Below are 16,117 nucleotides of genomic sequence, written 5' to 3' on the forward strand. Positions count from 1 at the left end.
ATTCGAAACCTCTCCTAAGATTGATTATTTCTTTTATGTCCAATGAAAAAGAATATCCACTATAAGGATTTGAACTATTGTACAACTATTCAATCATGCAGCTTTAACATGTTCAGAAACAAAATTGCACAGCTGCTGTTGTATTAAAAAATATGTTAAAAAATAATAGCATCTCAGTAAAACTGATTAATCGAAACATATAAGAGAAGTTAAAAAAAAAGCTAATTAGAAGCAAGCAAAAGAATGAGGGCACGGAGAATACAAATCACATTACCCTGAAACCGTTCTGTATAAGAGCAATAACGGTTTACAGAGTACCAACAAACAAGAAATTTCACCCATAATCTCCTGAGGAAGAAAAACAAAAATGCAAGTACCTGTAGAGGAAAAAGATTTTCTCCAGGCAGTTTTTCATCAAAAACCTGACAAACAAAAGATAGGAAAAGCAAAAATCAAGTGTAATGAATAATGATAATGGGAATGTATGAATGACCTGACAAATATTACAAAAGGACTTAACATACCAGACCATCCATATCAATAACATCATCCTTAAGATAACCCATCACAATGCGAAGCAGATTACCACCACTATTTGCTGGCTCCATTTCATTCTCCATTTTCTTTTGAGCAATTGTAGCCCTCAACTTTGTAGCCAGGTCATTTTTCCCAGCATCAGTTATGGATGTACTGCTATGGTTAAAATGTGAGGTTGAGGCAGATGTTGAAGCTTCAGCCGCCCAATCCTCTGGTTGTTTATCCAACGGTTGAAATAGATCATCCAAGGATGCATCTCCTGGAGGGTCGCTAAACCTACTAAGCTCATTCTCCCCTGCTGTGACTGACATCTTCACAGCCTTCAAAAGTGACAGTTACAAAATCCATTAGAATACTTAACCTTTTCATTTATCCATTTTCATATTCAAATTAATAGTAACCAGGGAGGAGAAAAGAAGATAATGATAGTTTCCTGTCCATCATGATGAAATTTGATCCTAAATCTGTGATATAACCATCATGTTCCTCATGAAAGTTGATCCTATGCTATATTTTCACCATAACGAAAAAAGAATGTGAACTAAATTGAAGTCAAATATCCCCACCAATTCTGAAGATAACATACGATGAACCAAGAAGAAAATCAAAGAAAAAAGGAAATGCCAGTATGCCACCATAGTAGATTTTCCAATCACAGAATTATAAAAAATCTTTCTTAAGAAATCCAGACAAAGGATGGTCAGAAAAACCAAACATGATAAGATAACAGCCGCAGAGTTAATACCGCAAATAAGAACATGATCATAAAATTATGGAGAAGTATGGTCAAACAAATCACCCTAAAACTCATTGCCTAACATTTCAAATTCGGTCCACTAGACAGTAGCCTCCATCATTGATCAAGCTAAGTTAAGAACGAAAAAGTAAAGGCAAAAGGTATGCAATGCAAAATATCAGAAAAAGAGAGACAAATGAATTCACTAGAAGTGAATCGAATGCAAAACTGGATCTTTATGCATGCACTTTGCAGGTATGCAAGAGTAGTTCATGTATCTTATTACAAGAACCAGTTGTTCATCTATACCAATAATCAAAGGCGTAGTAAGTACTTAAAAGGTATCCAGCAGGAAGAAGTGCAACTTTACATTTAGAACCCATCTGTTGCCATTTTATGACAAGAACCACTTGTGTTAAACAATAAAAAATCAAACACATGATAAGCAATTAAAGAAATTAATCAGTAAGAAGGGAAACTTCACCTTTTGCAAACTACTATCTTGACTTCTTTGTCCAAAACCAGGTGATCTACTTCCAACACGGACGGAGTTACCTTTTCCTCCATGCTTTTCAGCTACATTTTTTTTTCTTGATTCAGGAGATCCCACATAACCATTCATTAGCACTTCATCATGCTCACTAGTATGTGGTACCTCATGAGGCACCGTGGGCTCAGAGCTACCAGTCTGTAGGTATGACTTTTCATGGAAGGCAAAGGTGGGAACTTGATCTAAATCATCAGGATTGGCCACTCTTTCCTCAATAACATTGGTATGCAAAGCGGCATCTTTATCAGACTTGCTAATATTTGATCCCTCAGCAGAGAACTCCCCTTTTCCAGTGTCCTGGAATTCAAAAATCAAGGTCATTAACATAATGCAAATAGAATTCAATATGATTCCCTTTTTTAACAACAGCCTGTAACTTGCTTCCCAGAAAAGGTCCACAACAAATTCCTCTTACAGCTCTAAGTTCAGTATCAGCTACTTCCACGTTCCCTGCAGAAGGGTTTTCACCAGAATTCTGAGTATCTCCATGAGACATCTCTGCATCGACTGAAACATCTTCCTGTATATTTCTGGGGAAAAGCAAAAAGGATAGGAATAACATAATGCCATCAGCAATGCAATCTCCTTTCCAATTCCAATTTGCTTGAAAGAATAAAAGGCTATCAAGTTTAAACATCAGATGACTAAAACAGGCAATAAGGAAAACCACATCAAATACTTAGCTCTCACAAAAAAAATGTGCCCCCCCCCCCCCCCCCTTCTTTTTCCTCTCTTCTCTCCCCTTAAAAACATGAAGAGCACAGGTTCACTCGAGAATTACCAGTATCATACACCACAATAACTAATATGCCATGAAACCAGATTGGCATCTAAAGTTGGTACAGATATAAGGGCACTGAGAAGACATAACAAAGAACAAACAAAGCCTACCAGTTCACACCTTGGCAAGATTTTTTGCCAGCTGCTTGCAAAAAAATTAGATATTAAATTTGGTGCACAATATTCTTCTTTCACCATAACCAATGAGTAACAGTTTATATGTTTTAACAATGATTGAAGAGCCACCATCCAATTATACGGGATTATACATTAGATACTCCTAATTAGAGAGTAACGACAATCACAAAATTCTGAAAGCTAAAGCTAGGTAAACATAAGTGGACATCCATCAAAAAAATCTTTAAAATTCCATGTTTCTTTCTCACCGTATACACCACATTGAACAGATAGGAATCAACTTCCACAATGGCCTGCTGTGATCACTGTCAAATCCTCCTATACAGCATGCTAAGACATCTAAGCATCGCCAAGTCTAGCCCAAACTGAGTTCCATCTCACAATGGCAAAAGAAATAATCCAGAATTTCCCAATCCCACTTAGACAAGCAGCACCACTCAATTACCATTACATGTCTCTTCTGTAAGTTCTCCAACCTAAGGATTATCCTGAATGTTGCTTTCTAGAAAAAGAAAGCCGCTATCAATGTCACCTTAAACCCCAAGGGATTGGCCCAAGTGGTGAAGGCCTTGGTTTTGGGGCATCACTTCCCTCAAGGTCCAAGGTTCAATACCTAATGGGTGCAAACAATCATTTGGGGCCACACCCCCCAGTGAAAAGCCGGTGATTTAACTAGTTCTGTATAGGGAAACTTTCGAGGGTGCAGGGGACCGGGGTTTACTCTGCAGTGGTGGGTCTAAAGGGTCCTACCTTGGAGAGGTTCCCCGACATTTAAAAAAAAAAGAAAAAAATGCCGCCTTACTCCCTAGATGGACTTCCATGGAAAGATAACATGAGGAATCAAGGTATTATTGATCATTTTATGTAACATACGGACCTAGAATAGGACTTTAGATTTATTTAGTTAGAATTTATTTATTTATTATTATTATTATTATTATTGTTGTTATAAACTTGAGATATGTTTTGAAATAGATTTTAAGATGATATTTGTTGTTGATTAAGTTTCATCCCCTATCCAGAAATTTTATCCCGTTAGTTTTCTTTTCAGTTTGACTACGACCCCCGAATTGAATTCAAACTCTCAACTCTAGACTTTATCCAATTTCTCCTCAAGACTCACGGCATCTCCCTCTCCCTGATCTATAAATCCCACATGACCCTTTGTTTTAAACACAAAAACATAAGGGAAAAGATACACATACCAGCCCAACATAACAGCCCCTACAACCAGGAAAAAACCACTCACAGCCAACCAAGGCAACCAACTTGATGGAAACAGCCACAGAAAGTGCCGACCAGCCCAATCCCGTCGAACCCACTCTCTTCCGGTAAGCCCACGCCGGAATCTTCTCTCTCCCTCCATTCTTTGTTTCGGTTTGACAGATTTTTCCCTCTCTCTCTCTCTCTCTCATGTTGTATGCCAGAAACTGCCAACCAGCTTGTGCCTCTGTGACCAACACCCAGACCCACCAGCACCTTGATTCTCCTTCTCTTGGTAAGTTGCCTTTACATCGCACGATTCTCCTCTGGAGTAGCTGTTTCTTCCCTTTTTATTTGCTTTGTTTATGTCTTTCCCAAAAATACCCATCCCCATTAGGATGCTTTCCCTTAATGCCCCTGAAACCCCTTGTTTTGTAGACTTTCGTAAATCCTCCTGAAGGAACTTTTGGAGAAGTTACTTCTTTACCCTCAAATAACTTTGTTGGCTTATGTTTTAAACATGATACGTGGACTAATTTCCTTGTGGGCTGAGCTTGAGGTTAGTTAGACAGTATCATTGAGATGGACTTGTGTTTTAAATTGGGCTTTATTTTATTATATTTCAGCAACTGTTTTAGTGGCTTTATTGGGCTGGTTATATTTTCAGAAGAAACTTCACTTTTACATGGGCTTTATCTACTTAAATAAATATATTAGTCATAGACTTGTTTTTATAGAAAATATTTAAGGGCTTTTAAGCATACCCTTAAAGTATTCTTTTATATTGTTTTTGCTTATTATCGTAGTTCATATTCCAATTAACCTTTAACTAGATTTTTATAAAATTATTAAGTTATATATTTGCATAGAATATTAAGTATTATGATATGAGTTTTGGAATAATATTATTTTATGTAATCTTTTTATATTTGAATATTTATTAAATTATCTCTATGGTAAGATTTTAAGTAATTAGATTGCTACGACACGTTTTCTAGAAAGTTTAGTAACGTCTAGTGCCTCATATAGGTCACGAGCTACGATGTAAGATTTCGGAAGCAGCGCTAAGAGGTAAATAGTAAGATCATATAAATGTATGCGTAATGTAAATATTATAATTGGGTATGATAATATGATATGGTTTTGATGGTTATCTACGTTGCGCTAGGAGCCAAGTCAAGGTTAGATCGCTTTCATGAACTTCTATGAATTACGATGATTAACATGAAAGTAAGCTTATATATGTTATGCTATTATGGATTGTTGATTGATGGATTGAATGTTACTAAAATCACATGGAAGCCATCATATGATCATATAACAATTTAAGATAAGTATGCTATGAATTAAAATAGCCAAATCAAGATACAACTCTTTTAAAGATCTTAAGGATAGGATATGGAAGAAAATAAACGGCTGGAAGAAAAGGTTCCTATCAACAGCAGGCAAGGAAGTCTTGATCAAAAGTGTTCTTCAGGCAATACTAGCATATGCCATGAGTGTCTTTAAGCTACCAAATATTTTGCTAAAGGAAATTGAAGCTTTATTAGGCAAATTCTGGTGGAATAACAAACAAGAAGGGAGAGGCATCCACTGGAAAACATGGAAGTTTCTGGGTTCTATTAAAAATCAGGGGGGTCTAGGTTTCAGGGATCTTAGCTACTTCAATAAAGCCCTTCTGGCTAAACAGTTGTGGAGATTTTTGAAGGAACCGAATCTGTTAGTCTCTCAGATTTTCAAGCAAAAGTATTTTCAGCAAAGTGACCTAATGGAAGCCAAGCTAAGAGGCTCACCCTCTTATGTGTGGAGAAGTTTATGGGGTAGCTTAGGTCTGATAAAGGAAGGTATGGTCTGGAGGGTGGGGAATGGAAAGAGCATTAACATCTGGAAAGATAAGTGGATACCTTGTCCACTGACTTTTCAGGTTCAGACCCCTATGAACATCTTTGATACAGAAACCAAAGTGGAAGTGCTGATTGATGAAGGAACAAAATAATGGAAAGAAGAGGTTGTTACTGCTGTTTTTAGAGAAGAGGAAGCACGAGTGATCATGTCAATTCCTTTGAGCAGTAGAGGAGCAAGTGACAGAAGAATATGGACAGCTTCAGCTAGAGGGGATTTTTCAGTCAAAAGTGCATATGTGCTGGAATCTACACTACAGAAAAGAAACGAGGGTGACACATCTTTCAGTGGGGCTGTTAATGGTCAGTGGAAAAGAATCTGGGGTCTGAAGGTACCAGGCAAAGTAAAGATGATGTTATGGAAGTGTGTAAACAAGATTCTCCCAACTAGAGATAACCTTTACAGGAAAAATATTTTGAAGGATAATACCTGCCCTGTTTGTTTGAGAGAACCCGAAACAGTGGTGCATGTGTGCTAGGGGTGCCCTGCTGCAGCAGATGTGTGGGGTGGGATTACTGTTTTCAGGAAATGGAGAAGAGACTACCATGATTTTCAGTCCCTGTGGGAGGAGATGGAGACGAAACTAAAACAGGAGGAGCTAGAGCTGGCTGCTATAGTTGTACACAGCCTCTGGTTGAGGAGAAATGGAATGGTTTTCAATGGCAATTTTCAGTCTCCAAATGCAGTTATCACTAAGGCACAAGCTGACTACTCTGTGTATAGGGAGGTACAGGCAGTAGTCCCTGGGATAGCAGCTGGAAATCATATTAGTGACTCTAGACAGGTTTGGAATCCTCCTGTGTGGCCTTGTTACAAGGCAAATTTTGATGCAGGTTTTGATAGAGTAAGGGGAAGAATGGGGATAGGGGTGGTTGTAAGGGATTCGGAGGGGGCTTTGATTGGGAGTTTGGTTGCGCCAAAGAGGAACGTCACCTCGGCTTTTCAAGCAAAAAGTTATGCTCTTCATAGAGCAATGGTTTTCTGTATTGAACTGGGATTGATGCATCTATGTTTCGAAGGGGATGCAAAAACTGTAGTTGATGCTGTGAATTCAGAAACAGAAGACAACTCTTGGGGTGGCCAGCTAATTGAAGATATTCGTCAGCTTAAGGCAGCCTATCCTGTGAGGAAATTGGTTTTCGTCCGAAGATCTGCAAATGTTAGTGCTCATGTAGCAGCTAAGTTAGCAGTCAATGTATCTTGTGAGAGTGTGGCTGGAAGATGGCCCAAGTGAGGTTAGAAGATCCATTATGGATGAGTTAGTGTGTTATGAACTAATTCAATCTCAGTAATGAATCTGTCTTTCTTTTCAAAAAAAAATAGCCAGATCATGCATGCTATATTCATGTAGTACTTAGACCATGTATGCCATGTATTGTTCATGCAATAACTTAAGTCAAGCATGCCATGTAATAAATAGTCAAATCATATATGCCATGTTCATGTAGTTCTCAGATCATGCATGCCATGAAATGTTATAAAATGTTTAGATCATGTTAGGACATGTCATGTTATGCTACACTACGTACAAGAAAATACCATGTACAAGTTACACAAGTTAAGTGAAACACGGACTCAAGCGTGTTTCACTCCATGTTATGCAAGTTAGGTGAAACACGGATCCAAGCGTGTTTCACTCCATGTTATACAGGATAGGTAAAACACGGACTCAAGCGTCTTTTACTCCATGCCATGCAAGTTAAGTGAAACACGGACTCAAATGTGTTTCATTCTATGCCATGCAAGATAAGTGAAACATGGACTCAAGCGTGTTTCACTCTATGTCATGCAAGTTAAGTGAAACATGGACTCATGCGTGTTTCACTACATGACAAGTTATGTGGTGCCATGGACTCAAGCATGATTCACCAAGTAATAAGTAAAATTCAAAATAAACAAGTTACTCATGCATTCATGCTTCATGTTTGCCATGATTATGTATGTTTTCACTCATGTTAATGAAGTATAGACATGTTATGAGAATCTATGAATGTTATATATAAGTTATGATGAGGTTTTAAAAATCAAGTTTATGCTAAGCTCAATAATATTTTTTTTGATAAGTAAAAAGTTGGGATTGTGGAGATAGCTAAGCTAAATAATATTTTACGGTATGATGTGCTATTTAATGAGAATTCGACTCATTTTTGTTGTTGTTTGTCTTTCTGTTTTCTTCTATGTTGATTGCCACAGATGATGATTATGATGATGCAAAGCTGGATGGCCAGGAGTAGTTCTAGTATAAAGACTTAGAGAGGAATAAGTGTCATTTACACAAGGATTAAGCTTTCTTTTACGTCATTTTAATAACTAGTCTTGTTTAAGACTAGCTCATGTTTTACTTTATTTTCAGTTTCAAGTTTCAAAACTATTTATGTCCTTTCAATTAAGTTTTTCAATAAATGAGGTATTTCAGAATAATGAGTCTCTTTACCGGGCATTTTGTCATATGTATGTTAGTAACATCTCTATCCTACAGGAATGGGGTGTTACATTGTAACTTTGTAGAGGACTTGGTTGTAATTAGTGTAACTTTGTGAGAGTATAATTGTCAATTGTAGTATATGTATTGTTGAACATCATAAAATAACAGTAAGTACAGTAAGTATTCTCTCTATGTCTAACTAAATGGTATCAGAGCGTTGAATAGTCAATTAGTGGTAATTGTGTGACTGTGTTCATATCGTTGGTTAGTGGTGCAGTGGTTCAGCTAGTGGTGATTATGTCAAAGATAAGATGAAACTCTATGTGAATGACCGAATGAATTGGCCTTGAGATTTCTCTTTATTATATAAACTATGCCACCGAATACTATACATGGAAAGTCAATTATATACAACAAACGGTACCTCACATTCCTCCATAATTTTCTTAAAACGGTGCCTAATATTATTCCTCGTTGACAGCCCCCCTCAAATTGATGCCCGTAAATCAACAAGCATCAATTTGTTACTTAAGAAGCAATGTCGATGACGAGTGAGAGTCTTGGTGAAGATATCAGCGATTTGAAGTTCAGTAGAAATATGTAGAAGAGTGATAACACAAGCGTCAAATGCTTCATGGATAGAGTGACAATCGACTTCAATATGCTTCGTGCGCTCATGATAGACAGGATTGGCTGTGATCTGAATAGCACTCGTATTATCGGCATGTAGAGATGTGGGATCGGTCTCTGAAAAATCTAGTTCAGCAAGCATACCTCGAAGCCAAATAATTTCAGAACAAGCTAAAGACATCGCCCGGTATTCAGATTCTGTAAATGACTTGTGGGATCTGTCTTGCTTCTTACTCTTCCAAGAGATCAATGCATTACCTAAGAACACACACCAACCAATGATGGAGCGACGTGTATCCGCACAACCAGCCCAATCAGCATCGCTATAAGCAGCAAGACGAGTAGAGTTGCTAGCCGGGAAGAATAAACCACGGGCAGAAGTGCCCTGAACATGGCGTATGATCCTACGAACAGCAGCCAAATGAAGATGACGAGGAGTCTGAAGAAATTGACTGACTTGCTGTACAGCAAAAGAAATGTCTGGTCTAGTAATGGTGAGATAAACAAGGCTACCCACCAACTTTCGATATAAACTGGGATCAACAAGTCACCCTCCTCTTTGCAAAGCTTGACATTTAATTCCATAGGTGTATCAACAGAAGTAGCCTCCTGTAGGCCAGCTGTAGCCACCAAGTCACTAGCATACTTATGTTGATTGAGTGAAATACCAGAGGGACTACGACGCACCTCAAGACCAAGAAAATATGTGAGAGATCCAAGATCTTTCATATAAAAGGACTCTAAGAGATGGGTCTTGAGCTGGTCAAGTAAAATAGAATCGGAACCAGTGATCACAATATCATCAACATAAACTAAAAGAACAACAATACCCTTGTCTGATTTTCGAAGAAATAATGAAGTATCATACTTGCTCTGCTTGAATGAAAATTGTAATAAAGTTGTGCGGAATTTATCAAACCAGACCCTCGGAGCTTGTTTGAGACCATAAAGAGAGCGATGAAGCTTACACACATGTGAAGTTGGAGAAGTGAACAATCCCGAGGGTGGCTTCATATAAATACACTCTTTAAGATCCCCATGAAGGAAAGCATTCTTAACATCCATCTGATGCAGTGGCCAATCACTAGAAGCAGCAAGAGCTAGAATCGTACGAACAGTAGTCATCTTAGTCACAGGAGCAAAGGTCTCTTCATAATTGACACCATATTCTTGATTATTCCCAAGTGCAACAAGTCGAGCTTTGTAACGATCCAAACTTCCATCAGATTGGACTTTGACTGAATAAACCCACTTGCAACCTAGAGGAACAATGGTGGGAGGACATGTCTCAATGTCCCAGGTGTGATTGGCCTCTAAAGCGGCAATTTCTTCCTGCATAGCTTGTCGCCAACAATCATGCTTGACAGCATGTGAGTAGCATGTGGGAATATCAAAATTAAGAGCAGAAGCAAACCACCCATACCTATCCGGAGGTACTGACACTCGAGAAGAGCGACGTACCAAGTGCTCTGAAGGTGCTGCAACTGACTGGTCCTGGAGCGTGGTAGGATCAGATATCGGTTGAGCCATCGGCAGAGATTGTGGGCGGGAGCGTCTCGTATACACAATACTTAGTTTAAAACGAGAGTTGACTGGATGAAGATCTGAGAACTGCTGTTCAAAAGGAGGAAAGACCACAGTAGAAGAAGAGAGTATAGAGGACACAGGAAAGAAATGTTGATTTTCAAAAAAAATAACATTCCTAGAAATGCGTGTACGATGTGAAGTAGGATCATAACGAACAAATCCTTTTTGACACACATTATATCCCAAGAACGCACATCTAACTGATTGAGCAGATAATTTATGTCGCTCATGAGGAGGTAAATGGACAAAACATACACAACCAAAGATTCAGAGATTATCATAACTAGGTTGTTTAGCAAACAAGCGGAAATAGGGAGACTCCATGTGTAAGACTTGGGACGATAAACGATTAATCGAGTAGCAGTTTTCAGAGCCTCGACCCAGAACATGGATGGAACAGAGGATTCTAATAAGAGAGTACGTACCACATCAAGAAGATGGCGATTTTTGCGTTCGGCTACTCCATTCTGTTGAGGAGTAGCAGGACATGAACGTTGATGAATAATACCTTTAGAAGCCAAGAATGCCTGAAACTCAGTAGACAAATATTCACCACCAGAATCTGTGCGTAATGTCTTAATAGTCGTAGAGAATTGATTGTTAATATATGCAAAAAACTCAGTGAAAGTACGAAAAACTTCAGATTTAGAGCGAAGAAAATAAACCCAAGTGAATCTGCTATAATCATCAATGAAAGTCACATAATATTTAAATTTTTCATGTGAACTAACCGGGGAAGGTCCCCAAACATCACTATGGATAAGATCAAAGCAGTGAGAAGCTCTACTAGCATATAAAGGAAATGGAAGAATTTTGCTTTTACCAAGTTTACAAGAATCACATTGAAGAGATAAAGAAGAACGTTCTTCATTATCAAGAAAAACTGAGTGCAATACATTTTTTTTTTTGATAAATAAACAAATTGTATTGATCAATAGCAAAGCCAGTATTACAACACTAACGCCCTAACTAGGTAGGCACATTAGAGATAAGAAACTCATGCATGGCCATGCCATTAAAATCCACAGCAATGGCCCAGCTACAAAGTGTTCTAAAAAATAACAGTTTAAGCTCCTGCACTGATCTTTCTTGATCCTCAAAGGTCCTCTCATTTCGCTCCTGCCATACGCACCACATAATGCATAGAGGGATCATCTTCCAAATATCTTTGATTGGTTTTCTGCCCCTTATATTTGACCAGTTGGCCAGCGCCGCCTCCACTGTTTTAGGCATCACCCAAGCCAAATCCAGTCGCGATAATACCTCATTCCAGAGTACCCTTACCATATCACAGTGTAAAAGGAGATGGTCTACCGACTCTCCCCCTCTTCTGCACATACAACACCAGTCGGCGATAATGATCCTCCTTTTCCTCAAGTTATCTGTAGTGAGTATCTTCCCCAGGGAAGCAGTCCAAACAAAGAATGATACTTTTGGAGGAGCCTTATTTCTCCAGATTTTTCTCCAGGGACATATGGAAGTGGGCACATTGGTGAGGGCCTTATAGAAAGATCGAACTAAAAAATTACCTTTGTCTGTTAGAGTCCACCACAACACATCCTCTTGCTGGCTACTTGGTCTTATAGAGTATAAGAGGCTATAAAATTCTGCGAAGATGCTTAATTCCCAATCTTATGCAGCCCTACTAAAATTAATATCCCAAAGTATCTGAACCCCCTCTAACTCCATAACATCTGCCACTGAAACTTCCTTATCTCTGGCCAACTGGAACAAGGGAGGGAACATTTCTTTCAAAGCCCTACTGGCACACCATACATCGCTCCAGAATTTGATCCTTGATCCCGTGCCCATACAAAGCTTAACATGCCGGTTAAAGACTCCCCATCCTCTTCTTATATGTTTCCATAACCCCACTCCATAGGCTCCCCTAACTTCTCTAGTACACCACTCCCCCCATAGGCCACCATACTTCTTCTCAACCACCAATTTCCATAGAGAGTCATGTTCCTTGGCAAATCTCCACATCCATTTGCCTAATAGCGCACGATTGAAAGTCCTTAGGTTTCGAACCCCTAAGCCTCCCCCTGATAACGAACGACACACCTGCTCCCACTTAACCAAGTGGAACTTGAACTCCTCCCCCAAGCCCCCCCATAAGAAATCACGTTGAAATTTCTCAATACGTACCGCCACACTTGCTGGAATTGGGAAAAGAGATAGGAAATAAGTAGGTAAGTTAGAGAGTGTGCTCTTTATCAATGTAATCCTTCCACCTTTTGACAAGTATAACCTCTTCCACCCCACCAATCTCCGTTCTATTTTTTCGATTACTGAATCCCAGACCGCAATCGTCCTCGAGGCACTCCCTAAAGGAAGTCCCAAGTAAGTCATAGGGAAGGAAGATACCTTACATCCCATTGTTCTCGCTAGGTGGCGGATATTAGAGACTTCCCCAATCGGCACCAACTCTGATTTTTCCAAATTCACCTTTAGCCCAGAGACGGCCTCGAAGCAGAATAGTACAGTCTTTAACACTTGCATCTGATTTTATTCTGCTTCACACAGAATGAGTGTATCATCTGCAAACAGTAGATGAGAAATGATAATTGTATCCCTGTCCGGATTACCGATCTGGAACCCTTTTAATTGTATCCCATGCGCATTGGGATGACCTAAACGACGATGCCACATCATACTTAGATCAGGAACATTATGACAAGTAAAAGACTTAATAGACGAAACTAAAGAAGGTACTGGAACAGGTAAACATAGTGGAAACAAACGCCCCACTTTAGGTCCCTTCGCGATCGGCTCCCCCGTTACCTGGTCCTGCACAACACAACCATCACCAAAAAAATGAACAGCACAATTGTTATCAATTAATTGACCAACAGAAATAAGATTTGTGGAAAGTTGAGGAGCAAGATACACATCAGTAAATTGAGAAGAGGCATCTCCGACAGCAGTTATTGGCAAAGAACTACCATTGGCAGTCTAAATGGCAGATTGACCAGCATAGGGCCAAACATGACACAGAGCGGTAGGAGTATTCGTCATGTGATTAGAAGCACCCGAGTCTACATACCAGAGTTTAGTTGTATTTTTACCTTGAAACCCCATTGCAGATAATGCTGAAATTAGCATCTGTTGCACCATTTCTGATGTGCAATAATTTTTTGGAGGAGGTGCAAGATTAGAGGAAGCATCGGAGGAAGAGCCATGTGCTATAGAAGTCCGAAATGCTTGAACCTGACGATTTTGGGGGCATATACGACATTCTTTGATAATGTGACCCTTCTTCTTACAATAAGAACAGTATTTCTTAGGACAATTAGCAGCAATATGCCCATATTCCTTGCAGCAAAAACACTGTAAGAAGCTAGAATGTACAGGCGGTCCTCGTCGTTGAGCAGCATAAGCCATCGGAGGGAACCCTGAACTACCATGAGATTGTTCCAAAGAGGCTTGAGTACTAAGCCTTTGTTCTTCACGAAGTAACTCACCAAAACAAACATCAAGAGAAGGAACAGGAGAGCGATTCAGCAGAGAAGAGTGAACAGATTCATACTCGGGGCGGAATTTCATAAGAAACTGATCACGACGACGAGTCTTGTAAAGACTTTGAATAGTGGAAAGAGAGGCAACAGGAACATCTACAGTAACCAAATCAGAATATTCGTTCCAAAGAGTTAGGAACGCCGAATAATAATCTTGGATGGAACAATTGTCATGTGAAAACATGGCAATCGTATGCTCTAACTGAAAACGACGAGCAGCATTATCTTGATGATATACTTTTTTTAAGTTGAGTCCACATGAATTGAGCGGTGCGATGAGGCCGTAAGTGGGTGACAGCATGTGACTCAACTGAGGTAAGAAGCCAAGACATAATTAGAGCATCAAGCATAGCCCAATCCTTGGATTTATCAGGATTGGGTGCACAATCAGTGCCATCAATATGACCCCAAAGATCTTTTCCCTTAAGAAAAAGTTCAAACTGAAATGCCCATGTAGAATAATTGTTGCCCGTAAACTTGATACACACAGGTGCAGAATCCATAGAAAAAAAATTAGAGCTAACCCGTGAAGAAAGAGACCCACGTGAAGGAGGAAAAAAAAAATTTAACTGACTCAAATCTGGAAAAAGGAAAAAAGTCAAAGAACGAAAAGCAAACAAAAAAAATAAAACTACAAGCAACTTCGTCCGAATCAACTAAAATGTTAAGAAAGAAAAAAAAAAAAAAAAAAAAGACGCTGACTTCCCTCTAACTCCAGAAAATTCTCAAAACTCTCTCTCAACCGACCCACTGCAAATGAAAAACTGCCAAAAATAAAAACTACAAGCAACTTCGGTTGAAGAGAGGGAGAGAGAGACGTGTAGGGAGTGAGAATTGATTAAAAGGAGTAGGCTAGGATTGATGTACGTGGAAGTCTATAGAAAGGGAAGAGAGTGCACTGCCTACATGAGAGTTGAGAGAATTGGAGAGGGAAGAAGTCTGTAGGCGAGAAACTGCCGAGAGAAAAAGGAGCTCACGGGCGACAACCAAAAAACCGAGAGAAAAAAAATTCAAGTGGCTCTCGTGTGGTTTGCCGAGAACCTACCGAGAACCTGCAGATCAGTGTGCTGTGAACCACGAAGCCAACAAATCACAGAGTGCCGAAGGATACAGAACAGAACTGGGAAGAGAAGGGAAAAAAAAAAGAACCGGGAAGGGAAGAGCTTGGTCGAAAATTTCGGTAAGAAAAAAATTTCTGTAGGATCACAATACTAAGATAGACCGAAACAAAAGAAAAAATTTCAAGAAAGCTCTAATACCATGTCAAAGATAAGATGAAACTCTATGTGAATGACCGAATGAATTGGCCTTGAGATTTCTCTTTATTATATAAACTATGCCACCGAATACTATACATGGAAAGTCAATTATATACAACAAACGGTGCCTAACATTCCTCCATAATTTTCTTAATACGGTGCCTAATATTATTCCTCGTTGACAGATTAGTGGTGTAGTGGTTCTGCTAGTGGTGGTTAGTGCAGAGATTCTGCTACTGGATCCGAGTTAACCATTGTTGCCTATTCATCCTGATGGTTTTTCTCTTCGTTGCCGGCAGCTGGTAGGATTTTCAAGCTGTTTCCAGTGCTTTTTCAGTGTCGTCTCCGGTATTGGGCACCAAAGTTGTGCTTATTGTCGTCCTCTATCCATCCTAGCGAGTTTCTAGTCGTCATTGGCTGCCGGAAGGGAGGTTTGTCACCGGCAACATCGAAGCCTCAGAATGTTAGGTTGCATGTCTAAGCTTATCCAATCTAGAGTAAGAGCTTGTTCCTATTCAGAATAACACCGGTTTGGTAGTGAGAAGACAGTAATACCTAGACCACTTATCCTCGCTTAGGATAACCTAAATCATGTTTAAGGATAGTTTGAAGTCAATACCAATATATACCCGGTTCAAACCTAATACAGGCCGATTCTGAGCCGATACATGCCTATTCCAACTGATACAAGCTGATTCTGACCGATACAAAGCCCAAATTTGGTTACTCAGGGCATTGTTCGGGTACTTAAGCTGGACTTCTATGTTTCCAGATGGTGTTTCTAGGTCTTTCATCCATATTTCATATTCTATGTGGATTTTCTGTCTCCGAGTGGAATTGTGATCTTTTTCA

The 16,117-nt window shown here is 39.3% G+C and overlaps 1 protein-coding gene across 5 annotated transcripts in view; it reads right to left on the reverse strand.

The window, feature by feature from the left end:
- The window catches only part of LOC122307720 (MAP3K epsilon protein kinase 1-like), a 65,515-nt gene that overhangs the window by 26,385 nt on the left and 23,013 nt on the right, over window positions 1–16,117 (reverse strand). For 4 of the 5 annotated variants that reach the window (XR_006241808.1, XM_043120782.1, XM_043120781.1 and 1 more), the window contains exons 12-15: window positions 2,239–2,353; window positions 1,758–2,120; window positions 525–857; window positions 378–422 (exon numbers count right to left, since the gene is read on the reverse strand). Coding sequence is in view for 4 of the 5 variants with exons in the window: in XM_043120782.1 (XP_042976716.1) it covers window positions 378–422; window positions 525–857; window positions 1,758–2,120; window positions 2,239–2,353 (856 nt within the window). In the remaining variant the exon portion in view is untranslated. The remainder of the gene's footprint in view (window positions 1–377; window positions 423–524; window positions 858–1,757; window positions 2,121–2,238; window positions 2,354–16,117) is intronic. The other variant, XM_043120783.1, reaches the window with a different exon arrangement.

This window comes from Carya illinoinensis, chromosome 4, assembly GCF_018687715.1.
Source record: "Carya illinoinensis cultivar Pawnee chromosome 4, C.illinoinensisPawnee_v1, whole genome shotgun sequence".
Classification (NCBI taxonomy): Eukaryota; Viridiplantae; Streptophyta; class Magnoliopsida; order Fagales; family Juglandaceae; genus Carya; species Carya illinoinensis.